The sequence below is a fragment of the Pseudorasbora parva genome, chromosome 10 (genome assembly GCF_024679245.1).
Source record: "Pseudorasbora parva isolate DD20220531a chromosome 10, ASM2467924v1, whole genome shotgun sequence".
Taxonomy (NCBI): domain Eukaryota; kingdom Metazoa; phylum Chordata; class Actinopteri; order Cypriniformes; family Gobionidae; genus Pseudorasbora; species Pseudorasbora parva.
Window position 1 is genome coordinate 22332116 of NC_090181.1, and position 26187 is coordinate 22358302.

The 26187-nt window shown below is 36.3% G+C and overlaps 1 protein-coding gene across 6 annotated transcripts in view; it reads right to left on the reverse strand.

The window, feature by feature from the left end:
• The window catches only part of ehbp1 (EH domain binding protein 1), a 157568-nt gene that overhangs the window by 115410 nt on the left and 15971 nt on the right, over positions 1-26187 (reverse strand). For all 6 annotated transcript variants that reach the window (XM_067455541.1, XM_067455538.1, XM_067455539.1 and 3 more), the window contains exons 3-5: positions 19932-19989; positions 16536-16631; positions 11789-11842 (exon numbers count right to left, since the gene is read on the reverse strand). In XM_067455541.1, coding sequence (XP_067311642.1) covers positions 11789-11842; positions 16536-16631; positions 19932-19989 — 208 coding nt within the window. The remainder of the gene's footprint in view (positions 1-11788; positions 11843-16535; positions 16632-19931; positions 19990-26187) is intronic.

The window sequence follows — 26187 nt, forward strand, 5'->3', positions numbered from 1 at the left end:
AAGGTAATGAAAACATCATCAAAGTATTCCATATGTGATATCAGTTGGTTAGTTAGACTCTTTTGAAGCGTCAACAATACATTTTGGTCCCAAAATAACAAAAAATACAACTTTATTCAGCATTGTCTTCTCTTCCGCGTTTGTTTTCAAACCTCAAATAAAGAATCAAACGGTCGCGAATCAGCAGATCGATTCGTGATTTTTGAACGCCAATGTCACGTGATTTCAGCAGTTTGACAGTTTGACATGCGATCCGAATTTTGAATCACGACCATTTGATTCTTTATTTGAGGAACACGATGCTGAATAAAGTCATATTTTTTGTTATTTTTGGACCAAAAGGTATTGTCGACGCATCAAAAGAGTCTAACTAACCAACTGATATCACATATGGACTACTTTGATGATGTTTTCATTACCTTCTGGACGTGGACATTAGTGGGCATACACTTACATTCAAAGGACAAAAAGGCCTCGGATATATATATAAATATATATATATATATATATATAAATATATATAAATATATATATATATAAATTTTTTTTTTTTTTTTTTTTACTTTATAGACTAGAAAAATAACTAACTTTCCGGCAGATTGCTGTATTCATTGATTTATGGTAAAAGAGTAACTCTTGAACCACGCATGTGTATTGACAAAAGCAGATGCGCAAAACAGGGGTTACTCTTTTGCCGTAAGTCGAACTGCACGGCTTTCCATGGGAAGTTAGTTACTTTAGTCAACTAAGTTTTTAAATATGGATATTTTTGTCTAACGGTAGACAATGCAAGACAGCAATCTAAAGGAAAAGAGAGGGAACACCTGGGTCAAGCTTGTGGATAAATATTTGGCTTTGAGGAATATTTTTCAGAGCCACAAAGATCTGTCTCCATCAGCAGGCACCATCTTAAGAAGAAACAGAAAAATAAATACGGCAGAGATGCGGGGAAAGAGATAGAGAGGGAGGGACAGGCGCAGAATGGAGAGAGATAAAAAGAAATGTGAAGGCAGGCAGGTGAGGAAGGATGGACAACAGTCTTAAAGAAGACAGAAAGAAAAACAGCGAACAAAAAAGAACCAGTGACACATACAAAGACAAACATAAGAGAAGTGTGTGTGTGTGTGTGTGTGTGTGTGTGTGTGTGTGTGTGTGTGTGTGTGTGTGTGTGTGTGTCTGATGTTACAGCTCTAAGCCCAAATAATAACAAAGCAGTAGAGAAATTCAGCAGACAACACACACACTGTCCGGAGAGAGCCTGTGTGCAGCAGTGTGACCTCAAAGCTGAGAAACAGATTAACACACACGTGTGCATGTTTATTCCTGCTTCCATCTCACAGTAGAGGGCCAAAACAAAGAATGTTTCTGTTTTGGATATCTTTGCTTGTGTATGTGTGTGAGGAGGGCTTAAAGTCGACTGTGACCTTGCCTTACATCTGATCTCCAACTCAGTTAAGAATCCCGTTAATCTGTCTGCCAAACAGACATACAGACTCCAAAATGAACTTTCACACCTGCAGATGGCAAGTCAATTGAAAACATTTAGTTTTACTAGTCATAAATATCACTTACTGATCACAAATGTCACTTGCTGTATCATATAAAAAATTCATTAAAAAGTTTGGAGTAATTTATTTAACAAGGACACATTAAATTGATCAAGTGACATTGAAGATGTTACAAAATAATTCTATTTCATATCAATGCTGTTCATTTAAACTTCGTTCAAGGAATCCAGGGAGAAAAAAAAAAGTTCACCAAAAAATTATTAAGCAGCACAAGCAGAAATTGTTTCTTTAGCACCACAAATCAGGATATTAGAATGATTTCTGAAGAACCCCGTGACACTGAACTAGGGCTGTCAAAATGGCTGAAAAAAACAAATGTATCAATTTACTCAAAGGAAAGCAAAGAAATAGCATGACTGTCTGTAAGTGCATAACTTTTAAACTAAATCAAGGCCTGGTTTTTACAGACAGGGTGTAGATTAAGGCAGTATTAGGCCTTAGATCAATTAGGACATTTTATAAATGTTCCATAGAAAAAACATTACTGGTGTGCATCTTGAGACAAAAGATTGAACAACTGACATCTGTTAAGATATGTCAGTGCAAGTTGCTTTCAGTTAAAAGAGCTCAAACATGCAGGTCAGTCTGGGACTCTGGGACTTGTCTGTGAAACCGGGAGCAAATGCATAAATTGTATAAACAATTATGTACAAAACAGCATCATGTATTTAATAACACAGTTTAATAGAGCCGAAGCAACAATCACACAGAGTACGTTTTGCATTTAAATACATTGAGCTGCAGCGGAATGGAAAATAAAACACTACAATTAAAAATAAAAAAGCACAAATTTCTCATTACATTTTTCAAAGCTGAACTCCTTTTAACTTTGTGTGGCTTTTTAAACATGGGGCTGGCTCTCTTATGTGAGATGCAAGTGAAACATGAATTATGTTTATATAGAAATTTAAACCAGCAAAAAAAAATGTATTCGGTGCTAATGGCTTGGTTATGGTTTTGGCGCAACCTAAATGTTTCCGCATTGAGTTTTTATATTTTTGCAATGTTTTGACAGCGCCACATCTAGATTCAATTGGATATGCTAACAAAAAACAAAAAGTGTGATTCACTAAATTTACGTATGTGTTTCTTGATAAGGCTGCCTGACACACACCTACAATTCAAATGCTCCGTTTTAATTAGACGACTACTTGAAATTAAATTTCGCCCTACACTAAATACTGGATTAATGATGCCGAAAATTCCCAGGAATAAATGTAATTTAAAAATATATTAAAAATAGAAAAATATTTTCTATTGTAATAATAGTTCACAGTATTGTCTACGTTACTGTTTTACGTTTTAGCAAACGCTTGGCGAAAATAAGAGACTTAAAAAAAAATTGAGGCCCCATACATTTATAGAGAATAAAATACAGAAATACTGAAAATATAACCTGCCCACTGAAACTTATAGAGCAATTTAAGAGAGCTAAACACACACACACACACACACACACACACACACACACACACACACACACACAGTGTAATCTGTATACATACACACATACCGTGAAACGGTAGATCAATATCTGCACCTAATGCTGTCAGTGTCGCTGTAGGTTGTTCATATTGCATAAACAAAGTTTGTTTTACTCTGCACCAACAAGAAACCAGCAGATTTTCTTTAAAGGTCCAGATGAACACTGGTGTTAAGTGACATGCTTTGAGTGATGGTTACTTAATCCATGGAAAACTATTCCAAAACTATTATAAGTTGATTAGGAAACTTCCAATTGTTAGTTGAAGTCACAATACCCTAAATGTGTCTTTGTTAGGGTTACATTAAAAACGATTAGACAAAAAATGCATTATGAATTTAAAAAAAATTAAAAAAGCATTTTCCACTTTTATCTGAAATAGATCTAGTCTAGAAATAGTATTTTTTCTATTTTAATAGAAACTTTAGCATCCCTGTGTTTACATTTATATTACTTTTGGCATATTTAATACTCATTTAAAACAAATCTTTAAACCTACTAATAATCGAATTAAATTTCCATTTTATACTGTTTCATCATAATTGTGATTCCTGAATTCAGTTGTAGCATTTGAAACACATTCAGTTTCTAGCATTTTTATTCTTAATTTATGTAGATAATATATTACAGAATTAATATTGTTATCAGCCACAAAATAAAAAAGTGCATCCCTAGATTTGGCCAAAATGAAAATTAAAATCAGACTTAAAACTACAGATCATCTTGGCCACAAAAAAATAAAAATACTGAAATCCTCCATAAGGACACACAGGTAATATTCCATTTGAAGTGAAATCTGTGTACGTCTGAAGCTCTGATCTGACTAAATTACACAAAGTTAAGCAGCAATAAAAGTTGAGAGCCAGTTACATTCAGCTGAGATTAATCCTTGGAGAGACACACAAAACTTTTCTATTTCATTCTCCACACCAGCTTTGCTCAGCATGCCTGGCTGGGTGGCTGAATTATTCTGTGTGGTCTCCAGAGAAGCGCGGGACCAGGGGCAGCGTGTGGACCAGTAGCCCACGTAATGTGCTCCTGACGGAGACGAAGCCCGTGGTGAGGACCCCTGGGCAAAGAAGAACTGAGGTGGAAATGACTTTAAATGTTTTGGACAAAGTCCACAAAAGGCAGCAGATCAACAGAAAGAGAGAGAGAGAGAGAAAAACAAAACAAAAACAAATGATAGAAAGATATAGAAGCAAGAATTGGTCTGGAATTTGGCAAATTTCTCTTACTCTAAACACAAGAGCAGCAACTGACCACAAATTGTGTATTTGTCTAAGAATGGCAGACCCCTAAAGGATCAAGCTTAAAAAGAAACCAGACAAGGGCAAAAGAAGCTTATCACTGTTTGAACAACAGGAAGTGAACCATTCTGATTCAACAAATGTGTTTTTCCTGTTTTATCTTAGAATGTATAAATTTTCTTCACATTGTTTCATCTCCTTTACTTATAGCTAATCCATTTCAAGAATCCAGGGTGAACGTAACCCATTTCTGGAGTCAGTCACCTGCTGCCCTCTAGTGGCTGGAGGAGGAAATGAGAAAGAAAGTTCACCCATTAAATCTGTTTTTTCCCCCCATAGAACACAAAATAATACTACGGAACCTGCAAATCTTTTTCCATACTGCAATATTAGACAGAGTAAATGACAACAGAACTTTGGGTTAATTATTTTTTTTACAGCTTCGCTTTTCCAATATCCATTTTTCCATTGTGCCCATTAAAGGAAACATGACAGATTAGTCAGAACTTTTGGTAAGAAACATGACTCCAGTGGAAAAAACCAATGGAAACAACAGTTTCCACAAATGCAGAAGTACAGAAACAAACTACAGAAAGAACTCTGCTAAACCCAGAGTGAACCAGAACACAAGACTCTGATATGAGGAATAAAGATTGAAAATGGCCAGAAATGCTGCCACTGTTCTTTCTCAGACACACACAGAGAAATGTGCTGCCAAATAGGGCAGCTCAAGGAGCTTTGATGTCAGTCTCTCTTGGAATGCTCTCTTCTCGTTTTCAGCCTTTATACTCCTCTCTTTCAATCCCCCTCTCATTCTTTTTTTCTGTTTTCTCACAGCAGGCAGGAGCACAGAGTAGAATGAACCAGTGTGTAGAACAAAAATGTTCCAAGACGGTCCTTTTGATTGTCAATTATAACACAAAAAAATACCCCAAAATTATGTTAAAGATGACAATTTTACAATTTTATTTCAAACTTATTTTTGGTGAAAAATGTATATTGTATTGTATGCTGATAACCAGTTGTTACCAAACATTTTTTTTATATAAATTGGGCTGAAATATCTTTTTACGGTTAAAATATTTTCAAAATGTCTGAATGTGGGTTGGCCTGTGACAGTTTGACATGGATGTCATTTTGTACATTATTGTCAATGTCAACAGTATTAACAGCCATATTATATTATATTTTTTTAACACAGATGAAAACTATGGTGGAGCAAATTACTCAAAATGAAATAATTACATAAATAATTAATTCAATAAAACAACAATTAAATGTACCAGGTTATTCTGAAATAATTAAATAATGTATTAAATTATTAATTTCATAATTTCATAATAAACTTAATTAAATATTAATTTCATAATTTAATAAATAAATGTATCCATTTATTGTGTAAAATTGCATGAAATTGTTTAATATATTTCACAATTACCTCTTCTATGTTTAAAAAATATTTTTTTTCATTATTGAACGTGCTTATTCAAAATAACGTTTTTCAGAATAATATGCTGCATTTACGAATAACAACTATTTGATGAATCATGTATTTCAAAGATCAAAGATCTTTTTCATAATACTAGAGGACATTTCACAAATGCCAATCAACAGGCAGTGGGCGGAGCTTGGCGCTGATTGGTTTGAAGTTGAAGAGACCACAGACATGACAGATCTTTGTGGAGTGTGATGACATCACAAAACACCAAGGGTGCTTCTCATTTCTTATGTGACTGAAAATGTATTTTGACTCTATTGAATTTTCTAAAAACCTGAAAACTATGAGAACTGTGGCTGCGTTTAAAGCTACACTATGTGATATTTTCCCCCATCTAGTGGTGTAAAGGTATATGACCATCCAGTGAATATTAGTTTCTGTTCCTCTAAATTCCGATTTCCTTTTAACTCCTACAGTGGCCGATTTAGTCTAAGATTAACATGGCTTCCAGTTCGACCTCGTTCATGACTGCCATCGAGTCTTAAAACGCGAAAAGCGAAGCTTGAATTTACGGGTATGTCCCTCTTTGGCTAATGTACTTTCAAGATGGAGGGGCAACATGGCGACCAGCATTCGAACCCCTCACCCGTATGTATTTTCAATGGCATATTATAAACTTACAAGAATACTTTATTACTTGAAAGAAGTAAATATACATTAATGAGCACATATATTTTTGAAAGAACTAAGTGTTTTTAGCTAAGAATAAACAAAAAAAAGTTACACAGTGTAGCTTTAAGTAAGTGCGTTTTTATCTTGATCAATACCGCCATATTAATTTCCAATCAATTCCCCTATTTCCCTTTGCCCCTTGCCAGACCCAGACAGAAAAAAGTAATCAATCTGGAAAAGGGTTATCCAATCAGCGCCAAGCACCACCCACTGCCTGTTGATTGGCATTTGTGAAATGCCCTCTAGTATTATGAAAAAAATCTTTGGGAAAATCGTGTTTTGGAAATGCATGATTCGTCAAATAGGCGTCCTTCGTAAATGCAGCATATTATTATGAAAAACAGCTTTTTGTAAAAGCACTTTTAATCATTAAAAAATAGATTTTTAAACATAATAGTGTGCGTGGAAGAGGTAATTGTAAAATAAATTAAACAATAAATGTTGTGTTTTCATGTAATTTTACAAAATAAATAGATACAGTTATTTATTTAATTCATATTTAATTATTAAATTAATTAATTATTGAGTTATTTCAGAATAAACTGGTACATTTAAATCGTTGCTTTATTGAATTCATTATTTATTGAATTATTTCATTTTAAGTAATTTGGTCCTCCATAGAAAACAAGGCTGTACAGGATAGATGCATGGGCGTCGGAACCATTCCATTTCGGTAGACAGTTACTGTCTACCGAAAGACTTTCTTTTCTTTCGGAAAGACATTTCATCACCCGGACTGTTGTTTTCAAACTCGTTTTTTTAGAAGGTTCCAACGAGACCCCAGAAAATTTCAGAGAATCAAAGCAAAAATGAATAAAGTCTACTGAACCTTTAATCAACTGTTTAATTTCTATGATTTCTCTCCTATCTTGTCATATACATACTTTCCAGAAATGTGTTTGCTTTGTATCTTTCTAGTTTGTTTTTTCTCACTATAGTCCCCTTTGTCTTGCTCACTGGGGTTGTAAGGCCGTATTGGTGCTTTCACACTAGCACTTTTGGTGCACACCCGGGTTCGATTGACATCAGAGTTCGGTTCGTTTGGATGATGTGAAAGCGGTCTTCCGAACTCCGGTGCGCACCCGCGAACCGTACCCGAGTCCGAAATGCATAGCATCGCTCCCCTCACTTTTTTTTTCAACCGTTGGATTTGTTACCAAAGCTTCAGTACGTAATGGCACTTGTGTCTATCTGCCGCGAATGCACTGTAAATGCTCTGAACGCCGAAGACAAGCAGAAATGAGATCTACAGCTCTCTGCTTGCAGTATGTTAGATGGGTAAATGAGTGAAACACACACGAAACACATTTTTATCAACTCATATGTGATTAATAGCGGTTCACTTCCGCACTTTAGTACAATTGCGTTCATATCAGCAGTAAACCATAATGGAGTTCACATGAAACGAACCCCAGACCACCTCTTTAAACAGACTTAGGAGCGGTTCACGGGTGCGCACCCAAGTTCAGAAGACCGCTTTCACATCATCCACATGAAAGTACCGTTAATTTATGTAAGCTGCTTAGATATATATGTTGTGAAAGTTGATTATATAAATCATTTTTAGCTGAAAATTTTCTTCAGGTTTATACATCCAACATTAAATATATCCAATTTTAAAATAAATAGATGGATTTTAGGAAGGGGGTCCCTCATAAGAGGTTCATCATATTTGGGGGTCCTTGGCATCATACAATTTGAAAACCTCTGGTATATACAGCATTGAAAGCACTGTACTCTATAGCTCACAGCCTCATTTTCATTCCTGTCAAAAATGAATTATGTACCACCTTGACTATGGTCTATTGAAATCTTATTTTAATAGACTAAACTTATACATGACGCTTTAGTCCAAAGACTAAAATGAAATAATGTGACAATTTTACAAGGCTAAACGTACATATTTTCATCAAAAGAAAAAAATAACTACAATTAAATAACTAAAACTGCAAAAAAAAAAAAAAATGAACACTTCAACTTAATGTTAGGGTGTGTGTTTGTGAGAGAGTTTGTGAAAGACGATACTATTTTTGTCTGTTTTTAGAAGGAGGAATTCAGTGGGTTTGTGGTGGGAACCTGGTGTGTGTGTGTGTGTGTGTGTGTGTTCTCTTCTCGTCTCACTGCTGGTGTCAGATGACAGGCATGTCTTTGATCAGTCTGTTATTAGTGAGGTGTGTATGGACAAGAGGAATTCAGATCTCATGCTTTGTGTTCTGACCCTCCTCTCCCATCACTCTCCTTCTGTGTACCCAAATACACAGGAATACCTTATCCTCCATTCATTTCACATTCAGACAGTCGTCGCACACAGAGAACTGCATGAGTGTTTATGCTGATTAAGAGACATTAATGAGAGCTTGCTCAGCACTGGAGACACTTAGATTGGACCGATGATGTGACTTTATTATTGTGTGTTGATGTTTGTGCATGTGTCCGCTGAGCAGACAGTTGGATAGAGTCCTGTCTGGACTGGTGCCCATGTTTGTGGATCTAAACAACCTCCCTCTCTAGAGATACAGACAGATGTCATAGTCAGAACGGAACATTAGTATGATATAAACTCTGTAGACTTCAAACAAAGCAGTCTGCTCCAACCTGTAGTATGCTACATTCAGGGGTGGACAGTAAATAAATGCATTTACTTGAGTACTGTCCTTAAGTACACTTTTTGAGTATCTGTACTTTACTTGAGTATTATTTTTTCTGTAAACGTATTACTTTATCTACACTACATTTGAAAGACAATTATCATACGTTTTACTCCACTACATTTCTATTAAGGTCCTTGAAGTCGAAAGTCGTTTCTGTAGCAGCTTTAGTTTTTGCAGAAAAGCTTATCAGGAATCACTCTTGTAGGGTCACGTGAAGTTCAATGATTTCCCAACATTTTTTGAACACTGATCTGTTTATAGCAAAGTGGAAGAAAACGGCAGGGCTCAACATAAGCAATGGCCCGATGGTCCGGGGCCAGTAAAAGAGTATGTCGGACTAGTTGCATGGCGGACCAGGGTGATAATTGGTTTCATGTGCAGTGCACGTCAGGGACGCAGTTTCGAAGCTTTGCGGGATCCGAAGCGCAGATGTTTCGAGTCGAACGATCTGAACCGTGATTCAAAACACCTATGTCACATGACTTGTTTTATTATATATAATATATATTTATATGTATTGTCAACACTGTTCTGTGATTAATGAATAAAATAGCTTAGAAACTGAAAAGTTCTAGCATATATTTCTTGATAACTAAAACTCACAGCTTCACTATTAGTAGAGATGCTGTCAGGTAGAATTAATTCTCAAAAAAATAACTCATTGGACAAACTCAACTTAATTGAGGGCAGGTTTTCCATCCAATAAATATGTGTAGCCCCAAATACTAAAAATCTAATTCATGCAATGAAATGTAATTGAGTTGGTCCAACTCAATTTTATCAAATACAGTTTAAGTTATATTTTCATACTTATATCATTACTTTTTTGAATGTGTCATACTTTCATCATCATACACAATGTATGTAATGATAATTTAAGAAAAGGGTGATGTAATGCTTAACATTTGAATAGATCAATGAGTGCCCATAAGTCCAGGCACCACTCTTCAGCAAAATGGTAACCACAGAATTCAAAAACATTACAGAAACTCCTCTAAATGTCCAACATAACTGAACATTAAACCCTAACATTAGCTAACAACATCTTTCCCTTTACAGAAAACTGAAAACATAAATTAACACTTTAATCCCTAAATTTACTCTCATAATTTAGTCCCTTGCAAAGCATGCTGGGAACTTCAGATCCACTGCCCAGTTAGTTATGTCAACACAAATAAAATACATTTTATCAAAATTAGATATGTTTAAGTAAAGTGAACATAATTTAAATGTGTCGAATCTATGAAGGGCCTGAACCATTTTTTTGAGTGCGTGTAAACAGGAAACCAGCATAGTATGAGGGTTAAATGATAACTGTGACTATCCCCATGAAATATCATTGGACTAAAAAATTAAAAAAAATACCAAAATCTCTCTTTATTTTTGTAGAAAGAAAGAAACTAAACTACTGATTGCTCTACAAACTTCTACTACAAGCTTTCATGCTTGAGGTTGTCAGATGTCAAGAGTTTACATCCCCCAAACAGAGCTTTTCTGTTAAAAGAATACATTTTCTGCCCAGTGTTTTACTTAATCTTTGCGATCTGGGAACCATGTGCACACCCTCTCTCTAAAGTTATGCAACCTCTGTTTGGCAATACGAAGTCTTTTTTGCTGTTGTTTTAATAGAAAAGCATTAATGTCATTTGGAAATATTGGTATAACTATTTGGAATTTCACTGTTTTTTTTTAAACCAGTTTTCATAATGTATATAAAGAGTATGCTATATATATATATATATATATATATATATATATATATATATATATATAGTTTGGGCGCATCTGGATGTCTCGTATCCGCACAGCTTTTATATATATATATATATATATATATATATATATATATATATATATATATATATATATATATATATATATATATATATATATATATAAATATCACATATAAATGCTTTATATTATAAATAGCCTATAATAATAGCATAGTATATAATAACAGTATACAACAAAATGTAAAAAAAAAACATGCATATGAGTTGACATTCTCTTGATTCGTGTTTATAGTTTATAGTTCAATAATTCTGATAAAATGTACAAAAAAAATTATCATAACACGACAATGATTGTGTATAATTTTAAGCAAAATAATCAGTATTACCAGTTTATTCTGCATGACGAAAATATGATTCATTGACTAAAACTAGACTAAACAAAAACAAAACATAAAAACATTTTTTTACATTTTAACACAGGACTGAAGATATACTTCAGCAGTCCGCATGATGTAATTTCCGAAGGGTTCGAGCACACCCTGTCCGGCGCACAAGACAGACAGTAGACAGAAGCGTCACAACAATTGTACTGTGTATGTGTTGAACTACTTTTATACTTTGAAAGCTGTGCGGATACGACTGTAAACGAGACATCCAGATGCGCCCAAACTATAAAACCACTTGTCAATTATCTGTTAAAAATCACAAACTACATGTACGCTTACAACAAATAATCTAAACAAATGTGTGTACAACAGTGAGAAATCAACAAAGCACAACATGACACAAACATCTGCCTCAAATCAGTCATTTTTCATCACGAACCCCTGAAACTCTAACTTTAGTGTGATTACTCCATTTGACCACTAGGTGTCAGGCTGCACTTAGCAGAACTAACCAGAACCACAAGAGCGTAATAAAAGCACTCACATTTTCAATGACAAAAGTCCACTCTTTGTCTTCAAACTCCTCTGCGTGGGGATCCTAAAAAACAAAGCAATGTGGGGATTAATTTGATGGCATTAAAAACTGCTCATAAAAGACAGTCTCAGTATAAAATCTGTCTTTTGCAGCAGAGATATTTGGAAACATCAAATCCATAAAGTAAATCACTCACTGATCAGGAAAAAGATCTGCATTTCCTTCCTTGTTACGTAAAACATATGAGGGATGTAGAGGCACTTTCATAAATGACTTGTCAAAAGCTTTATCCGGTTATATCAGTAATATAAATAACCAAACGTTCAATTTCTGTCACAGAAATCTGTCTATTAGCATACAATTATACAATTTTCTCACACTCATCTGTCTTGAGCCTATTTCAAAGTAGAACCAGGTTTATCGGTCTAAACAAGCATGTATTAAGACACATACATACATGCATACATCTTCACCTCTTCTGTTGTTCTAGAACTGTTCCAGTCATCCGACCGCATGGTTAGCGGTACACAAATGAAACATTCATGAACTTACAAAAGCCAAACTGGACCACTGCAATGAACTCCGGGAGATGTAGTTGTACAAGACACTGATTAGGTTTGGTGAAAACACGGCTGATAAGGAAAATGTTTGGACAAGCATTTTGTGTGCAAGTGTGTGACCTTTGTAAACACAATGTGGAGACTCTTAGAGGATATACAACACCAGGTCAGCCTGTCAGCGCTAGCTCGTAAGATGTCAATGCAGGACAATAAAGCTAATGAAATGATGAAATCCAAACTTTTATCATAAATTTTTATTTATTTTATGCTAGTTAATTTGCACATTATTTCAAATATTTGAAATTTTATTTTATTTTATTTAAAGGAGAAGAAATGATCCGAATATTAGTATTGAGTAATTGAATATCTCATATTTTAAAAATATTTAACAAAATGTATGATCATACAGTGAGGAAAATAACTATTTGAACACCCTGCTAAAGTTCTTCCACTTGGAAATCATGGAGGGGTCTGAAATTGTCATCGTAGATGCATGTCCACTGTGAGAGACATAATCTAAAAATTTAAAAAATCCAGAAATCACATTGGATGATTTTTAAAATATGTATTTGTATGATACAGTTGCAAATAAGTATTTTATCACCTGTCTATCAGCTAGAATTCTGACCCTCAAAGACCTGTTAAGCGTGGAACATACTCTGCAAGAACAAAGAAATTTGTTCGTTTTCTCGAGGTGGCAAGAACAAGAACAAAGTTTGTTATGGCCAGTACATTGATACTTCAAAAGAAGTTGCAGCCTTTAGTCTGTCTTTAAAATGTCCACCTCCACTCCATTTATTATCCTAAATTAGATGCACTTGTTTGAGATCATTAGCTGCATAAAGACACCCGCCCACCCCATACAATCAGTAAGAATCCAACTACTAATATGGCCAAGACCAACGAGCTGTCCAAAGACACTAGAGACAAAATTGTACACCTCCACAAGGCTGGAAAGGGCAACGGGGAAATTGCCAAGCAGCTTGGTGAAAAAAGGTTCATTGCTGGAGCAATCATTAGAAAATGGAAGAAGCTAAACATGACTGTCACTCTCCCTCAGACTGGGGATCCATGCAAGATCTCACCTCGTGGGGTCTTAATGATCCTAAGAAAGGTGAGAAATAAGCCCAGAACTACATGGGAGGAGCTGGTCAATGACCTGAAAAGAGCTGGGACCACCGTTTCCAAGGTTACTGTTGGTAATACACTAAGATGTCATGGTTTGAAATCATGCATGGCACGGAAGGTTCCCCTGCTTAAACCAGCACATGTCCAGGCCTGTCTTAAGTTTGCCAATGACCGATGATCCAGAGGAGACATGGGAGAAAGTCATGGGGTCAGATGAGACCAAAATAGAATTCATATATGTCATAATTCCACTAAACGTGTTTGGAGGAAGAAGAATGATGAGTACCATCCCAAGAACACCACATGGGTTTTCTGCACATGGGACAGGGCGACTGCACTGTATTAAGGAGAGGATGACTACAGGAAATGTTTGACCTCTGTAATTGCAAACAAAGGCTACTGTACCAAATATTAACACTGATTTTCTCAAGTGTTCAAATACGTATTTGCAGCTGTATCATACAAATAAATAGTTTAAAAATCATATAATTTCCATTTAAAAAATATATAAATACCATACATGAATACATGAATGATCATACAGTACAAAATATATTGTTATATAAACTAGACACATTAAGTACAGTAATATTTGAAAGATGACATTCTATTCATATTATTTATGAATAGAGACACAATAATATACAGTCTTGTTCAAAATAATAGCAGTACAATGTGACTAACCAGAATAATCAAGGTTTTTAGTATATTTTTTATTGCTACGTGGCAAACAAGTTACCAGTAGGTTCAGTAGATTCTCAGAAAACAAATGGGACCCAGCATTCATGATATGCACGCTCTTAAGGCTGTGCAATTGGGCCATTAGTTGAAAGGGGTGTGTTCAAAAAAATAGCAGTGTCTACCTTTGACTGTACAAACTCAAAACAATTTTGTACAAACATTTTTTTTTCTTCTGGGATTTAGCAATCCTGTGAATCACTAAACTAATATTTAGTTGTATGACCACAGTTTTTTAAAACTGCTTGACATCTGTGTGGCATGGAGTCAACCAACTTGTGGCACCTCTGGTTTTGCTTCAGAAACAGCATTTTTGATATCACCCCACAAGCTCTCAATTGGATTAAGGTCTGGAGATTGGGCTGGCCACTCCATAACATTAATTTTGTTGGTTTGGAACCAAGACTTTGCCCGTTTACTAGTGTGTTTTGGGTCATTGTCTTGTTAAAACAACCGTTTCAAGGGCATGTCCTCTTCAGCATAGGGCAACATGACCTCTTCAAGTATTTTAACATATGCAAACTGATCCATGATCCCTGGTATGCGATAAATAGGCCCAACACCATAGTAGGAGAAACATGCCCATATGATGATGCTTGCACCTCCATGCTTCACTGTCTTCACTGTGTACTGTGGCTTGAATTCAGAGTTTGGGGGTAGTCTCATAAACTGCCTGTGGCCCTTGGACCCAAAAAGAACAATTTTACTCTCATCAGTCCACAAAATGTTCCTCCACATCTCTTTAGGCCAGTTGATGTGTTCTTTGGCAAATTGTAACCTCTTCTGCACATGCCTTTTTTTTTAACAGAGGGACTTTGCGGGGGATTCTTGAAAATAGATTAGCTTCACACAGACGTCTTCTAACTGTCACAGTACTTACAGGTAACTCCAGACTGTCTTTGATCATCCTGGAGGTGATCATTGGCTGAGCCTTTGCCATTCTGGTTATTCTTCTATCCATTTTGATGGTTGTCTTCCGTTTTCTTCCACGTCTCTCTGGTTTTGCTCTCCATTTTAAGGCATTGGAGATCATTTTAGCTGAACAGCCTATCATTTTTTGCACCTCTTTATAGGTTTTCCCCTCTCTAATCAACTTTTTAATCAAAGTACGCTGTTCTTCTGAACAATGTCTTGAACGACCCATTTTCCTCAGCTTTCAAATGCATGTTCAACAAGTGTTGGCTTCATCCTTAAATAGGGGCCACCTGATTCACACCTGTTTCTTCACAAAATTGATGAATTCAGTGATTGAATGCCACACTGCTATTTTTTTGAACACACCCCTTTCAACTAATTCAACTAATTGCCCAATTGCACAGCCTTAAGAGCGTGCATATCATGAATGCTGGGTCTCATTTGTTTTCTGAGAATCTACTGAACCTACTGGTAACTTGTTTGCCACGTAGCAATAAAAAATATACTAAAAACCTTGATTATTCTGGTTAGTCACATTGAACTGCTATTATTTTGAACAAGACTGTATAAAAAATTATGTAAAGCACATTTTGCCCCCAGGAAACTGAGCTGCCGAAAATGTAAGAACAGTTGTCAGAATGTCATCTGGTTCTGTCATCTAAAATCCTGTGCTGTCAACATGAGGAACCTCAGATCTACAAACTGCTCTCTCTCTCTCTCTGAGCATCTAATAGAGGCACTTCCTGTCTACCTGCACCTGGGGCTGACAATTCAGGATGTATCACTTCTCTCCAGATTCCAGAAGGAAAAATCTTCTGACCGGCATCTCAACATGACTAACATACAGCGCACACACTTCCAGCTTCCATGAAAGGGAGTTCAAATCTTGGACTATGGCAGTTAAATCAGTTTGGAATCAGGATGTCTAGACACCAGCAGACCTGCAGATCCCAACCAATCAGCTTCTGGGAAACCGCCAACTGCTCCAACTGGCCCCAATAACATCTAGGCCTACTTTTATGTGTGTGTGTGTGTGTGTGTGTGTGTGTGTGTGTGTGTGTGTGTGTGTGTGTGTGTGTGTGTGTGTGTGTGTGTGTGTGTGTGTGTGTGTGAAATAGCAGGACATAAATGTGTATAATGACATGGGTATGACATAGGTATTACAAGTAGAGGGTGAAATATGAGGACATTACCCATGTCCCCACTTTTCAAAAGGCTTATAAATCATACAGAATTAGTTTTTTTGAGAAAGTAAAAATGCAGAATGTTTCCTGTAATGGTAGGTTTAGGGGTAGAGGCAGTGTAGGGGGATAGAAAATACAGTTTGTACAGTATAAAAACCATTCCACCTATTGAATGTCCCCACATTTCACAAAAACAAACGTGTGTGTGTGTTTGTATGTGTGTGTACGTACCTTAAATAGGGTGACAGTGATCTCGATGTTCTCTGGAACAGGCCACACCACAACTCCTCTATAGGGGTTCTTGATGCCAGGCTGCCAGCTATGAGACTGCGAACAAAATAAATTATGTTAGATGATACACAAGATGATTATAATAAATGCAACAGGAAAACTAGCATCTTTACTCATACAAAATATACATTGTTTTACACAAAAATCTAGCTAGTCATTGCAAAAATGTATTTTCTTACTATATTTGTCTCGTTTTCCAGTTTGGAAAAAGGTATTTTCCATTGGCAGATATTTTGCAAAAATGCATCTTTATTTAAGAATGTTTAGATATTTGTAACGGAAAACAATGGACAACATTTTCTGCAGTGAAGTTGGAGTGATGCATACACAAGTTCTTTACTGGTTCATTTTAAGGTTGTGTGTAATTTTTGGGCCAATATTGGGGACAAACTGAATTTCAGCTTCCCAAACTCACAATTATTATGAGCATTTATGCATGCATTAAAAGTTTTATTTCAACCAAATTCAAACTACGTAAAACGTACTAGTCTGGTTTCGTTTAGACAGATTTACAGACAGTTAATATGATTGTAGCTCAACATTGTAAAGCAGGTATTCATACTAATTGGGCTACAAATGTCTTCAAGAGGTAACATGTATTTAATCCTTCAAATGTATACATTGTGTATGTATACTTGTACTGAAAAATTTAGACTAACTTGATACAAAAATCTACTATTTACTGCACCATAAACATATATAGTTCCCTCAAAAATGAAAATTCTGTCATCATTTACTCATCCTCAAGTAAAAAAAAAAAAAAATGTATTTCTTCTGATCAACACAAAAGAAGATATTCGGAAAAATATGCTTAACCAAACTGATTGGCCGCATTGACTTCCACAGTATGGGGGAAAATACTTTGGAAGTTAACAGGGCCCATCCACTCTTTGGTTAACCTTTATTCTTCAAAATATCTTCTTTTGTGTTGATCAGAAGAAAGAAATTCATACAGGTTTGACAACTTGAGGATAGGGATGCACGAAAATAAAAATTCTTGGCCGAAACCGAAAACCGAAAAAGATGAAACCAAGGCCAAAAACCGAAACACAGAAAGAAATTATGCCAATTGTTAGTAATTGTTACCAATAGTAACCATTGCATTTATTGCTATGACTGTGTAAATTTACTAAAAATCAAGGCATTGCAATTGCATAAATTAATAATAAAATTTCAAATAATAAATCGATTACAAATGATGCATTTAGTTAGCACATTGCAACAATGCACAGTATAAAAAAAAATTCAAACTAAAATGTTTAACTTGACCTCACTCATGTGTAGCCTCCATTAAATAATTTGCAAGCCTATATCCTGCAGAAAGGTACAGATATTTAATAAAGTAAACAAATGTAAAATAACTGCCTATTTAACTGTTTAAATTAAAGATTAATACTTATTAAACTTACAAAAGCTATTCAATCAAGAGCAGTGAGTGATGTCCTTATCTTTTGTTTGACATGAAACAAGAGTAAAGGCTACTGCCCCTTTAAGACCTAATCAACGGATATATGTCGTCTTTCTCGATTGTATAAAGTTCACTTAAGGCATATTCAGACAATGTCTGCATGGATACTCATCAAGATGGACATGTTGACATACTTTTTGTGTGAGTTTGTCTGTTTAAGCGCAAGACTGGAAAGAGAACTCAATATTTGCACGCTGTGAAACAAGTGCACGCTTTTGGATGATTGCACAGACAGATTGTACAGCGAGCTCATTCGCGTCTTCTGGCTGTACATCAGCGTGCTGAAGGAGAACATGACTGGTCATATTCGGACATACGGCAGCACTCGCATGAATTAAACAAAGTTTACAAAGAGAGACCGTTTTGCCCGTTTTTCTTTTATTATCGCTGTTGTTTTAGTGTATCACTGAGGAGCCAGTAACGTTACATGTATCTATCAACAGAAACATAAACAAAGCATTATTTCAAGTTACAACCCATATTATAGATGCGTCATCAGATGCGAGATGAACCATATACGTCCACACCGCAGATATGTTGGTTTAGGGTGCTTTCACATCTCTAGTTTGGTTCATTTGGTCCGAACCAAGGGCAAACAATTATACATTGTTGCATTTTTCAGCTTTTTTGGTTCCTTTTCACACCACACTGATTGCTTTGGTCCGAACCAGTTGAAACGAACCAAAACGCAGGCACGTGACAACATCCACATAACTCATTGGCCATGGCGTATTTCCTAAACTGCTTTTCGATTGGTCAGAATTTATGTGTGGAAAAATTCCAACAGAAGAGGCAAAGCCAGCAAACTATAATAACACAATGACGACTGGTGAGAGACGACTGCGCGGGCCAGTTTTGTCCCTGGCCATAATCTACTACACTGTGTATTTACCACAGTATGCAAACAATACATTCCTATAATGAAGCGCGGATGCGATGTGAAAACACCATTCTAATGCACTGCAGACGGCGAGCGCGCATCACTCGTCACTTCAAGCGGAGGCATGCATTAATTATTCTTAATTGACATGCTCATCTTCCCGTAAATATTTCCAACGATCTATCAGGTAATAATGTCATGAACACAATGTCAGCGCAGCTAACTAGGGCAGCTGGTTTAGTCCAAAAATGATCAGTACTTTTGCAGTTGGTTCTGTTCGAGGTCAGATCACGTTCTCACCACAAAAAAAACTGCTCCAGAGTTCGTTTGAAAGCATACCGAGACCACCTCTTCAAGGAGGTCTCGGTACGCTTGTTTAGTCCGCTTTTGGTGCGCACCCGAGTGCGATTGCTGCTGACCAAACAAACCGCACCAAAGAAGGAAACGAACTCAAGTACAATTCAACCGAACTAAATGAGGCAGCTGTGAAAGCACCCTTAGACAAGGGATGCGTCTCAAACAGATCCCTAGTTCAGTAGTCAGGGCACTGATCAGGACATAATTCAATGGAAAAGATCTTGAGTAAAAGATGACAGAATGATCCCTCCATATACAGAATTTTCTGGTTTTCTGTGTTTTCACTGTTATACAGTAGGGGGCACTTTTACAGATCTTCTGAAAGAGTACTGAATCTATGGATCAAACAAAGGAAAAAGGAGCAGAAACAAGCGATAAAAGCAGTCTTTAAGAGAAACACTTTTCTCAGCTTTTTGTTCAAAATATTTTTTTTATAAAGTGTTTTATAAAGTTTCATAAAGTGTTGTTTAAAAGCATAAAAAATAATGCATGAAGCTAGAATAAAATGTACAAGAAAATATTCTGGGGTCCATGAAAATTGTGTGAAAACTATCAAAAATGCTGGCAGTGGCTGGCAACTTTTTTTTTTTTTTTAAGCTAGCGGGGAAACCGTTAAATGAAAATTACCCACCTTGGAAGATTTCCTTCGGCTCCTGCGTGTCCAGACAACAACTAGCTTGTCTGGTTGCCTAAAAAAGGACATAAGAGAAAAAAATTAAACAACCAGTACTAAAAAACGAATTAAAAAAATCAATACCAGAACTTCACCTTTCAGCTCTACTCTGCACATCAAGTTTGAATCACTTGTGGGCCAACAGAGAACAAGATCAAATGAGAAATAAAAGAAATAAAAGTTGCTGACCAGCCTTCTCAGGAAAGAGTTCAAAGTACAAATGATGCTGCAAATTAATTCATAACCCAACAGTAAATAAACTCACTGCTTTTCTGATGCAAGTGTGTGTGCACAAGATTAATATGGAGTTCAGGTGGCAAGAGCTCTACCACAGGAAACGAATTATAGGCAAAATTCACTCCTCACGCTAAAGCACAAATACACCAGTATAACATTCACAATACACAAAGTGAATAATGGCACTCACAAACAGACCAACAGGTTTAAAGATAAACGCACTGTTAGACCTGAAGGACAAAAGGTTTTCAGCACATCTGAGCAGAACTGAGAGAGAACAAATCACACACACACACACACACTCACACAAAAGATCCAGGACTCATGTGTTTGAATTGGATTACCAGCAGTAAGAGGATTGACCGCAATCTGACAGGTGTGTTTATGCGTATGTGCTGTGTGTGTCTCGCTGTATCATTTTAAGAAACATCACTGTCCTAATCTAAACTGTTACCAACATGCATCCCAGACAGGATCTAACCCATGGTACGTATATGGATTATTCTAGATTACTGTATGGATCGGTTTCCCAGTAACAGAGAAATGGCAGTGCTACACAAAAAGGATTTTTATGTGGAGAATCATCACTTACATGACTTTTAAACCAATAATTAGACTTAAAAAATGTCCAGGAAACCAACGAGAGAGAATCACAGAGAAACCATGCACAGACACTCCATTGTCTCTCTGCATTTCTAGAAGACGCACACACACTCCCTCCTGCCCTACGGCATCATGCTGTGCATGACATGAAGCATTGAAGACAATCTGTTTTCAGTCATCTCTCGCTCTGAAATAGCAAAACGCTTTCCCTTTATCCTCCTTTCTCTTTTTCTGTCTATTTCCATCCCAAATTTCAGGCCTTGTGCGTTTCCTTCCTCTAGGCTACTTGACATTCTCTCTAGGGTCTGAAGCACATGATCTTATCAGAAAGTTTTTATAATGCCGTGATATTTTTTCTTTAGGATGGATGAGTTACTATTTTTTCTAAATTATTTTTTTCTTTTATTCAGCAAGGATACATAAATTGAGCAAAAGTGACAGTAACGTCATTTGTAGTTTTACACAAATTAATTAAAATAAACCTGAATAAATGAATTAGTTTCACAAAACTATTTAGTACCACAACTGTTTTTAACATTAATAATAAAATATACCTCTTGACTTCATCACTAGATCAGCATATTGGAATGCTTTCTGAAGGATCATGTGACATTGCAGCCTGAAGTAATGATCACAGGAAAAAATACATGACATTTAAAATGTATAATATATTTCTGTTTCTACAAACAGTTATTTTAAACAGCAATACAATTTCATAATATATTACAGATGTAATATATACTATGTACTTATTATAATAATTGTAATAACTGGGTAATAATCTACCCCTAAATCTTACTTTTACCCATGTAGTTATTTTATATTATAACTTTCTTAGGCAAGCACACTGTAAGTACATGCAAGTGCACACCTGTAAAATAGTGCAACCAAAACAAAAAAAAAGATTACAAATCCAAACTTTTGAACAGAAACACTACATTCAGATGAACTTATCTGGCCTTTTTGTCCCACTTCTCATTTTTTGAAAATGTGGTTTTATTTGCATGTTCATACTTTGTAAATCTGACTAAACTTTTTTTTATCAACTTTTTTTTATCAACTTTTTTTTTTTTTTTTTTTTTTTACAATACTTTCTGAAATCTAATCTTCCTTAGTTGGATGTTTCATTTTCTTTTCTAGTATATAGTCAATGTTTTCTTTCCTACACTTAAAAAAATATTACAAAAAAAAAGATTTGACAAGACAAAAACTGTACAAGCTTTTAAGCATGTGCATTGTGCACTGACACACACACACACACACACACACACGCACACACATTTTCCAGCAGGCAAAAAAGCTCTAGCGTAAATTGTACTCTTTAATATAGTTTAACAAACAGAGCTCTAACGGTGCAAACTCACGTCTGTTCCTCTGACTGACACCAGGGGGCTGTTAGAGCTATTGTCTGAATCTACATCAAAGGTCAAGAAGTCAAGAAGACTTGTATGTTTCTACAGCAATTTACTGCACTGCACAACCACTTAAACCTATCCCAAATAAATAAAAAAACAAGCAGCACATGTTCACCAGACCTTCATCAGTTTGAGAATTGTTTGCATGAGTTTCCTGCTGCAATCCCACCAGCAACCTATGCCAGAAAGAACCACACCTGTAACTCATTTTGTGGTCCATTTCTTACATTTCATATCTGCACTCTGTGCTCCCTAGGGTACAGTTCAATTCTTAAGACCCATTACTACAGACCCTTAGAGTCTCCAGTTGCTTTAGCTCAGATTTGTGGCTGTAGGTTTTGCATTTCTCTAGATACATTAAGATATAGCTGCCAAATCCAGTCTTTTGACTGTGTTTTCAAGGTCCATCTTAACTAGTAAAATAAGTAAAAAATAAATTAAATTAAAATAAAATAATTAATTAAATTAAAATAAATAAAATAAAATAATAAATAAAATGAAATGAAATGAAATGAAATGAAATGAAATGAAATCTAAAGTGAAACTGTTCAGTTTCCATCACTGGCATGCAATGTAGATCATACACCTGAAAGGTGTCTGCTGATAGGAACCTGTCAACATCTGAGGTGTGAGGAATGAAGCCAAGACTGTCAATAAGTTCAACATTTATAGGCAGGAGGTCTGGAACTGTGTTCACACCTTTAATTAAGAACTCTATAAAACTTCCAATCATAGCATGTAATGTACTTTGAAGAAGAAAAAAAAGAGTCAAAAGTCAAGCACTGTACACAAGGCTTTGGCAACTCCTCTGGGCATCTTGATTGTAATAGATTGCTTTTTGCATTGCTGCTTTACAACTATATGTACACTGAACTATATGTACACTGAACTATATGTAACTGTCACTTATATTTTTTTGAATGTGCCTTTGCTGGATAAAAGTATAATTTGTTTTTTCAATACTTTTGATTTTCAGGAATTTACAGAACCAGACTTGGAAAACCTAAATCTAAAACAAGCTCAATGTCTAAATGGCTAAACAATCTGGAAACTGCTTTCCTGTAGGATTAAAATAGACCTGAATTCCATCTAGCTAGTAAAATCTACAACACCCGTTAATAAACAGCAGAAAATGCTGTGGGTGTGAGAGAAAGTTTTATAATCATCTTGAGGCTTTACCAAGCATTCTTTCTATTACAGAAAGAGACAAAGACAAAAGACATAGAATTTACTGAAATATCTTTAAATAACATTGCAACAAACTAATTGTCTCTTTGAGGCAAACTACCTCAAGATGCCATTTATACTTCTGATTGCAGCAAAACAAAAAGCTGTAGATTTGAGGAGGGCTGGCATAAATAAATAAACAGAAAAGTAGTAACAAAGTGGGTCATCGCGCAGGAAGTGGAGGCGGGTAAAGAGGGTATACAGACAGACAGATTGGCAAACCCAGGACGAAAGTCCTTCACTGGGCACTAGAAGCACAGCTGCCCAAACACAAACGCTAAAAGCTGCTATTCCACACATCACATACAGAGAATGAGAAAGAGGGCGGCATGTGTTTAGTTTATATATGGCATTCAAATCCATCTCAGGTGACCAGGTGACAGTGCTGTTTACACCTGGTAACTTACTGTTACCACTTGAGATCAGAATGGGCTTGCCTTGTTTAGAACTTTTTATTTCCTTTATTTATGTCTAAGGATACACAAGATGGATAAGCATTTAAAATGTGATGTTGTCAGATGCATTTTTATGACCTGCATAGGTGATTTCTTATCTGGATGTAACAAGAAAGAAAAACAGGGAGCAACCAAATAAAAACAGACAACAAAACGTAGTAGCTCTCAACAATGCTTAACAGACTCTTGTAGAGAGCATGCAATAAAGACGAACGGCCGAAAAGCAGTCTCTTTAAGGGTTCTTTTCAGATTCAGAAGATTTGATCAAAGTGACTCACAAATCAACAAAAAACAAACTGAATCGTTTAGACAACCAGGAAACTGGCTCTGTAACTCAGTCTGTCTTGAGCCATGTTTAGATTTAAACTTGTTTAGACTGCGTCCCAATTCACCTACTTATACTATGTCCTAAAAGTATGTACTATTTTTGTGAAGAAAAAGTATATACTTTTGAGTGTGTAGCAGAAAAGTATGCAAGCTTCGGGACATACTACTTCGCCATCTTTAACGGACTCTGTCTCTTAGTTAGGTGCATCCCGTCACCGTTTATCTGCCCTGTCAATCATCGACAGATTTGTCAAATCCTCCACAGTAAATTTAATCTCCTACTGTATGGGAGAGAAATGTAGCCCAATCGTTGATCTGCCATTTGTTGGTCTTTAATGCAGAGACTCTTGTGTTTGCAGTTTAAATATAATGATGCATTTAAAAGTTAATGGCCAAACGTGTCATTACAAAAGTTCACAATGCTACTGCAGGTAAAATATAATGTGGACAACACTGAATAAATATATTTTTGTCAGGTTAAATATTGATAGGGATGGGCAACAGTGGTCGAGTGGTCGAGTACTCGATTACTCGAACGTGACAGCGACGATCGATCATGAAAACGATGATCGCCCTGGCTTTAAAAAAGATATTTGTATATTTCTCAGATTGGTTATTGCGGCATTTTGAATGGTAACTGAGGTCTGAGTGGTTAGCATTAGACAAGCACGCCTTCCAGACCGCGAAATAAAGTGAAACTAAAGCGCGCTGTGATGCCTGACGCACTGTGAATGATCATGAAATACAGTGCAAGATGTGCGGCAGCCAATCTGTCACATACACAGCATTATAATGAGAACATGATTGTCATGTAATGTTGTATTCTCCGTGCTTTAGCTCCCCGTGGATCAGTGCGCGCTGTTAATAAAGGAAATCCCCAACCAGAGTCAGAGCGCGGTCAAGTTCATCTGCGCATCCGCGTCCTTTTCCACAGATGCAAGTTGTAAGATTACTTTTTTTATAGGCTACTTGATTATATGTTGTCTATATCTGATTAATCTCATACAGGACGGCGTTTGGTTGAGTTTAATAACCAGCCAGCAAAGCGCTGCCGTTATTTCGGCTGGTGTTCATTCTCTTCAGCTTCAGTTTAAATGCAAACTGCCCGACATTATCGACTCTGGGTTATTTGAGACGGTCACATTATTTTTAGATAGGCTATTTCTTTTTCAAAATCATTGATGATATTAATAATGCAGCAGTGTCACTCATTTTTTTAACAGTCGATCTGTTTTAATGTTTCTCATGGATTCAAAAACGCGCAGTGATGCTGTTCTCACTTAGCCTAGAAATCTAGACGCACCCTAGCGGCAGCAAATTTAATTTGCCCGCAAGTGTCGTCTAGGAACTCTCAATACCATTCTGAGCTGTGTTCCTCAAAATCTGGCAACCTAATCACATCATGTATAGAGTCGGCGGGCGGGGCCATAATGACAACGGCCGAATTGCGTTTGCGTGCTTCTAGTAAACACAGAAACTGGCGAACGGCAGCTGTCTTTCGAAATCAGCTTTGACCGCGACTCTAGAAGACTTGGAGTCAAGCTTTTCTCTGAGAAAAGAACAAAGAACGGCGCTGAAGTCATTCTTAAAAAGGGAAGATGTGTTCGGAGTTTAGCCGACCGGATACGGTGAATGTTTAATCTGTCAACAAGCTCTGTTTCACCTTTGTTGCTCTGGTTGGTGTAGCGCTATCCTATCGCGTGCAACGGGGAGTTTGAAAGACAACCGTTTATCCCGCCCCTCAGATTGAGCCCTGTCTATGGTGAGTTTCCAGACCAAACATCTTGAAGTGGGTCTGGCTTGTCAGGCTAGTTCTCACTTTGATCATGAAAAATAAAATGATGTGCAGCGCCAATCTGCCATGTAACGTTAGGCTACATAGAATTTTAATAAGAACACGATTAAATTATTTGTGGTTTCGTTGCCCGTGTATTAGCATTGAAGAGCGCA